This window comes from Octopus bimaculoides, chromosome 10, assembly GCF_046866305.1.
Source record: "Octopus bimaculoides isolate indiv1 chromosome 10, ASM4686630v1, whole genome shotgun sequence".
NCBI lineage: Eukaryota > Metazoa > Mollusca > Cephalopoda > Octopoda > Octopodidae > Octopus > Octopus bimaculoides.
Genome location: NC_142937.1, coordinates 15,043,162 through 15,050,517, shown reverse-complemented (window position 1 = coordinate 15,050,517; position 7,356 = coordinate 15,043,162). Strand labels below are relative to the sequence as shown.

Below are 7,356 nucleotides of genomic sequence, written 5' to 3'. Positions count from 1 at the left end.
AGAGACAGACAGAGACAGACAGACACTGAAAAATGAAATGAAACAAACAGAAGATACACTTACATAACAATATTTATTTGTTTATTTATTTATTTTTTCTACCCGTTCCAGTCATTGGAGTGTAGCCATTTTGGGGCACTACCTTCAAGAGTTTCATTGAACAAATCAACCCCAGTACTTAGTTTTTAAGTCTGGTTCTTTTTCCACAGTCTCTTTTGCTAAATTACTTGAATGTAAACAAACCAAGATCAGTTGTCAAGCAGTGTAGGGACAAAGACAAGCCCCCCCCACATGCACACATGCATGTGCACACACATTCATATATGTACATGAATATATATATATACATAAATATATTTACATATATATACATACATATACATACCTACATACACACACACATATAATTATAGACATACATACCTATGTATGTATGTATGTATGTATGTATGGATAGATAGATAGATAGATAGATAGAGAGACAGACAGACAGACAGACAGACAGATAGTTAGATAGATAGATAGATAGATAGATAGATAGATAGAGATGTGTTTGTGTGTGCATATTCCAGTAAAATTATTTTTTAACATCAAAAAGGAATTAAAAATTTAAGTTGTTTTTACATTTCAATAATTTTTCACACAATACTTACGACAAAGTGATTGAGTCCGCCATCTTGTAGGAACTCCAAGAAAAGTACATTCTGTGGCAAAGTTTGCAATAGCAGTGCATAGACAATCACCACCTCTGCCGTTGTCACAACTGGAAAGAAATCACACGTTTTAACCTTTTAATATTTCAACAGACCATATCACACCAAAATATTCTTCCAGTTTTACATTTAAACTGATCAGATCCAGCCTCTCACACCTACACTGCAATGTCATTCTAAATATAGACAACCACATCATTGATTTCTCACAGTTATGAGATAATGCATAATTAATTCAAAACAATATAATAAATAAGCATTACATTTGCCAGAGTAATCTGAATGTTAAGGGATTAACTACTAATTCATTAAAATTAATTAATTATTTAGCTAAGATGGTTAAAATAACATTTTATGTAGTAAATGTATTATATAAAGTAAATAATTTGATATTTGATTTGGAATTAATTTTTAGATAATTTAAAAATCAATTTTGAATTTTTTAATTATAAGTTTCAAAGTGGGAAAATTTTCTTTATTCTTCAGCTATATCCAATTAATGTCTAGTGAGGTTCTCAATAACAAAGAAACATTTTTATAAAATTTTAAATAATAACATATTAAAAAAAAGCATTAAAGAAACTATTTTATATATGTATAGTATCAGTCTGGCATTAGAATAATTTCCTCTCTTCATCTATCTTTCTCTCTTTGAAGAAATTGGCTGCATTTTAGATCTTGAGAAAGATGGGCTCCACCAGATATGCTGGATGTCATATCAGTGCTCCTACTACTCCCATCAACAGTTTTAGTGTTTAAAACCCAAGACAGGGAGAGCATATATATATCCTTGTTCTATGGTAGCATGAGTTAGACTTGGATGGCTTGACAGGATCTGATAGGCCCAAGGATAGTGTTCTACTCTCTATATTGATATTGTTCCTATGGTTGGGTGCCCTTCCTACCACTTACCACTTTAGAAATGTACTAGGTTCTTTTAATGTGCCAGCAGCACTAATGAAGTCACCATGCACCTTGCAAGACTACAAACTCCAAGTGAGGTGGCTTTATGAGAGATTAAAAGTATTGGAAGTGGACTTAGACCAGGATGGGTTTCTTGCTGATAAGGGGCTACAAGGCTACTTTCATTTTAGAAGAGAGGGTGGTGAGGTGATTAACTTCTTTAAATTGTTTGTTTTTACTTTTAGAAAAAAATTAATGTAATTGAAAGGGATTTGTTAAAGTAACATTTAAATTAAACTCACCCACATGCATCATTTAGACAGTCATCATAGTATTTTTTAACAATTGTTGAAGGAAGGACATTTCTACATCGTTCAAATATTAATCCTGACAATATGATTTTACATTTCTCTTCAGCCCAAATTAAATGTTCTACATTTTGCTAAGGATGATAAAACAATGCAGAGTTGATCAATATGTAAAATAATATAACATGTCATAAATTAAAAAAATATACAAGCATTTTTCTTAACAATGTCAGAATCTGAAAATTTTATTTTAGATATTTAAATTCAAGACATAAATGGTAGTAAGATACCCAGGAGGAAGAATCTGTAAGTGGTTATAATAAAGACATTACTTGCTGTACAAAAAAAAACTTCAAATATCCTTTGTGGTTTTCCTTTGCACCTATCATGATCTCTTATGGTTACCTAGTAATGTGTTTCATTCTTTTGTCATCAGCAAAATTAGTAGTTTCCAGTAATGAATTGTGATATTAGAAAAATGTTTCTGCAATCTTTAGGGTTCATTAAATGAAGCATAAATCTCCCATTAGATTGACAGTTACTCTCTCAACTAATTTATATCTTCCTTACAACATAAATGACAAGCAATTCTTGCTGATAAGAACAAAGCTCCTAAAATGGTTGGAGAAAATTTGAAGGGTTGCTTTGATATTATGGTAGAATGTCTGTAATGTTTACAGAAGATGTAGGTTCAAGTCACACAAACAGCATTTGACTTTTCCCACCCAGGAAGATCTAGATTAGTTGATACATGTGTAATTGGATGTCTTGGCCAAAAGCACAATGCTTGAAATAATCTTTTAGGTAAGGTACTGGTCTCATGCACCTTGAGTGCATAACTATTGCAGTGGGTATTAACTGATATGCATTTATAGTTAAATATCTTACCCCTCTACACTTGATCAGAGCTAAAAGAGAGACCCTTTTATACTTTCAGAATTAAGTCAACAAAAAGAGTACTTCACATTATTTTGTAAGCTCTTTAAAACATTATGTCTTACAAAACACATTAAATAAATCATTTTAACAGTAGAACTCTAAGTAGATAAAACTATAAATAATAATGTGTAGAATATTGGGTTTAAAAAATCTTTGGGTGGGAAAAGTCAAATGCTGTTTGTGGGACTCGAACCCACATCTTCTGTAAACATTACAGACATTCTACCATGATATCAAAGCAAACCTTTAAATTTTCTCCAACCATTTTAGGAGCTTTGTTCTTACCAGCAAAGATTGCTTGTCATTCATGCTGTAAGGATTTAGAAACATCAAAAGATATGAAGATAAATAATTTGTAATGGTGGAATTCAAAATAGATAAAGCTATAAATGACAGCGAGTTGAATATTAGGCTGAAAAACCCTGAGTGGAAAAAGTCAACGGCTGCTTGAGAGTTTAGAAACTTTAAGAGATGGAGGAATTTCAACTATGTTTCGTGGTCTGCTACAACAGCTTCTTTATAGGATCCAGTTAGCTCAAGACATCATCAGAAGGAACCACGTCCGGTTTCGGCCCCTACTCCTCTACCGTTTTGACGTGGCGGGGCCCCCCCTTTCGGAGGTGTCTTCAGCTCTGGTGTTGGGTGCATGTCTTCTTTCTTCTATTCCCTGGCCTCTTTGATGCAACATCAACGAGTGTCAGCGTCCGACTGACTGCCTTGTCAAATTCCCCTTTTTATACCTGCTGCTAGGCTCCAGCAGGCTGCCCCAGCAAGTTGTCACGTGACACTATCTAAATTTCCCGCTGCTAGGGTCCAGTAGGCAGCCCCAGCAAGAAATTGTTTTAACAATTTTAAAGTAGGCGTAAACAACATTAAATATATTGAGAATTTACTTGGACAAAATGAAATAAAATCAAAGAAATTGTATGATATTTACAAACCTGACATGGCATTAAATTATCGTGAGGCCGATTCTGAGGAACAAGAGGACAATTATACAGTTTCCAGCTATGAGCAAAACTTGAGGCCATAGTTTCAAGTGAATTATATCTTGAACGAAAGTCATTCTCAGAATTGAAATCATAGTCACCACACAGACCTTCCATTTTGCCTTTCCATTGTTCAGATATTTGAACATAAACACGAGTTCCTACAAAATATAAAACAAACAACAACAGATAAATATTATTCTCATGTGGAGGGTTTTAATCTAGTTTACCAATTTCTCTGTTACTGATGCAATTATAAACGCACTTAGCTTTAATATAACATTCTCTCTCTCTCTTATATATATATATATATGTATATATATATATATATATATATATATATATATATATATATATATATATATATATATATATATATATATACATATACATACATATATATATATATATATATATATATATATATATATATATATATATATATATATATATATATATGCACACACACAGAGACACACATATACACACGTGCATGTGCTTGCAAGTGTACATTTGCATATGTGGAAATTCTTTGTAACAAATAATTTTGATAGTGAATTGCAAACATTGTAAAACAAAAGAGTGATAGTGTTTAATTGATCTATTTAAGTGAATGATTGGATTTAAAATGCATGTTATATTGATTAGTACCATGAAAGTAATTAGATCTTCTCTACCAGTATAATTAGACAAGGTGAAGTTTCAGGAGCCTCTTCTAAGTAACCTCAAAGAAGATGACAAGGACATATTTATAACTAGCCTAGAAGCTGTACTCCATGCAGACTTTTGCACTGGCTCCTGAGGAGGGCTTATTGAGCCTGTGGCTCAAAACTATAGAAAGCAATAATAATAAAGCATTTATTGGTACCCTATCAATATGGTATTACTTTAAATTCAGTTTAAATGAAAAACTTGTGAGTTTACAAATTTTGGGAGTTCTTTTAAAATTTTAATTTTCAACCGTTACCATGTAACAAATACTTATCCAGACCTGATCCCAGTGCTGGATGTTCATGAACCAAATGAAGGGCAGAGAGTATTTATTCCATCTAAGCAAAGTAGATAGGAACTAGAAGAAAGTTACCCTAGGTGCTATGCAGTGAGATTGAACCTGAAATTACATGGTTGCAAAGTAAGCTTCTTACTCATACAGCCATGCTTGAGCCTATTTTAATATGAAATTTTCTATATTTTATATCTAGTTTACGTTCTGTATTTTGGTATGAAAAAATTACAAACCATATCTAAATTCGTATTATATAATAAGAAACAAATATAAAACATACCAAAGTCCCATAAAACAGTTAGTCCATGATTTGAGAATACAATTAAGAATAGACCAGCATATCTGATTTCAAGTCCAGTTCCTTTATAACCTGATGCTGGTATCTGAACGTCATTAATTGTAGGAGTTTTACCCATAACTAAGTGAATGAAATTTCCAAGGATTGCAATATAAACCTCCTTTGTACAAGTGACTCCAAATGAACCACATTTTACATTTCGGACAGTAATAGAAAAGCTTTTATCTTTTGCCTGAGCCAATGTATAAGAACAGTCTCCCATGAAAGAAAAATGTTTGCCATCAAATGTTTTGTAGTGAGGATCTCCGGATGCCCAACAAACAGCTGGAAAAAAAAAAGAAAAGAGAATGATAATAGTAAAAGTTTATCAACATATCAATAACTATTTTCATAGACTTGAAGTTTTAGAGTTTAAAATGTAGGAAAATACAAAGTGCAATATTTTTATTTGAACTGTTTGTTGGCACTCTGTCGCTTACGACGTCGAGGGTCCCAGTTGATCTGATCAACAGAACAGCCTGCTCATGAAATTAATGTGCAAGTGGCTGAGCACTCCACAGGCACATGTACCCTTAATGTAGTTCTTGGGGATATTCAGCGTGACAGTGTGACAAGGCTGACCCTTTGAATTACAGGCACAACAGAAACAGGAAGTAAGAGTGAGAGAAAGTTGTGGTGAAAGAGTACAGCAGGGTTCACCACCGTCCCCTGCTGGAGCCTCGTGGAGCTTTAGGTGTTTTCACTCAATAAGCACTCACAACGCCCGGTCTAGGGATCGAAACCACGATCCTACGACCGCGAGTCTGCTGCCCTAACCACTGGGCCATTGCGCCTCCACTCTCTGAACTGTAAACAAAAAGTATTGATTTCCACATATTTTTTTCCTGATAATATAAGTCTACATATATTCTAGCTATTTCTACATCATTAGTCTGAGAGTTTTGTAAAATAATAGGCACACGTTTTCTTTCTCTGAACATATTTCAAAAATAAACCTTCCTTCAACCACAATTAAGCTTTGAACTCACAAATCAAAATTTAATACCTGTTTTTTTTTTTTTTTTTGGTTTACTTGTTTCAGTCATTAAACTGCAGCTATACTAGGGAAAAAGTTAATAAAGGTGGAGATTTACATCAATTTCTAGGTTACTGAAAACACACTTAAATCTTTGATGTGTCTTTAACTTAGGTGCATTGTACTTTTGGATTGAACTTGTTTATAAGAAAACTAGTATACTGCCAAAAAGATAGAAGTGAGCTCTGATTCAATCTAAATGAACAGACAAATAAGTGATGATTTTGATAATGAGAAAACTGATGCAATGATGTAAAGGCAGTAATGAGGATATACCTGGACAGTCTTTAATTTTCTTACTTTGCCATATTCCACCACTACAGTATCTGTAAAAATAACATAAATGTAAATAATATATCTTTGATGCAAATCCTAAAAATATCAACCTAAATACTTGTGGTGCCCTTTGGTCGTAGCCACTAATATAAGGGAAATAACCATTCCCTCATAACATAAGGTGGGATTAGAAACTGGGATTTAAAATTAAGGAATACAAGGAAGAATTTGCATAGAATTCCCAGATTTAACTTTTTTCTATCAATTACGAAGTTTTTACAATTTCTAGTTAGTGGTAATTATATATAGTATTATTTAATTCGTTTTAGAAATTTTAAGCATGACTTAGCCTGTAACTTATCAATTAGAAAAAAAGAGGGATCTTTTTTAAAACGGGGGCCACATTTTTCATTAACGAAACACTTTGAAACTTGGATCACTGGTAGAATGTGTCATATAAAACATCTTTTTCTCTTAGTCTTCTTAAAAAAAAAAGAAATCCATAAATTATTCCATGTTAAAGTTGTCGTATTTCTGTAATTTCAACCAATCACTGACGTCCATTCAGCCGATATACATTAAGTGCCGACTACATAAACAAACGATTCTGAAACAATTAACCCTAACCCTAAGGTTAGGGTTAGGGTTAGGGTTAAAGCAAATAAAACGAAGGTATGGAGATTAAATACGCTTTACATCGCTTAATCAGTCAAAGGAGTAAATATAAACAACTGAATACTTGTCAGTGATTGGTTGAAATTATCGAAATAAGACAATTTTTTACATGAAATAAATTCGAATACAAAAATATTTTTCTGTTCTATAACACAAAATAGATAAGTATACGAA

General features: G+C 32.7%; 1 protein-coding gene across 1 annotated transcript in view; it reads right to left on the bottom strand.

Moving 5' to 3' along the window:
- The window catches only part of LOC149133444 (SCO-spondin-like), a 41,461-nt gene that overhangs the window by 6,617 nt on the left and 27,488 nt on the right, over positions 1 to 7,356 (bottom strand). Inside the window, exons 20-24 of the mRNA XM_089359094.1 lie at positions 6,508 to 6,557; positions 5,139 to 5,480; positions 3,805 to 4,013; positions 1,919 to 2,058; positions 654 to 763 (exon numbers count right to left, since the gene is read on the bottom strand). Coding sequence (XP_089215220.1) covers positions 654 to 763; positions 1,919 to 2,058; positions 3,805 to 4,013; positions 5,139 to 5,480; positions 6,508 to 6,557 — 851 coding nt within the window. The remainder of the gene's footprint in view (positions 1 to 653; positions 764 to 1,918; positions 2,059 to 3,804; positions 4,014 to 5,138; positions 5,481 to 6,507; positions 6,558 to 7,356) is intronic.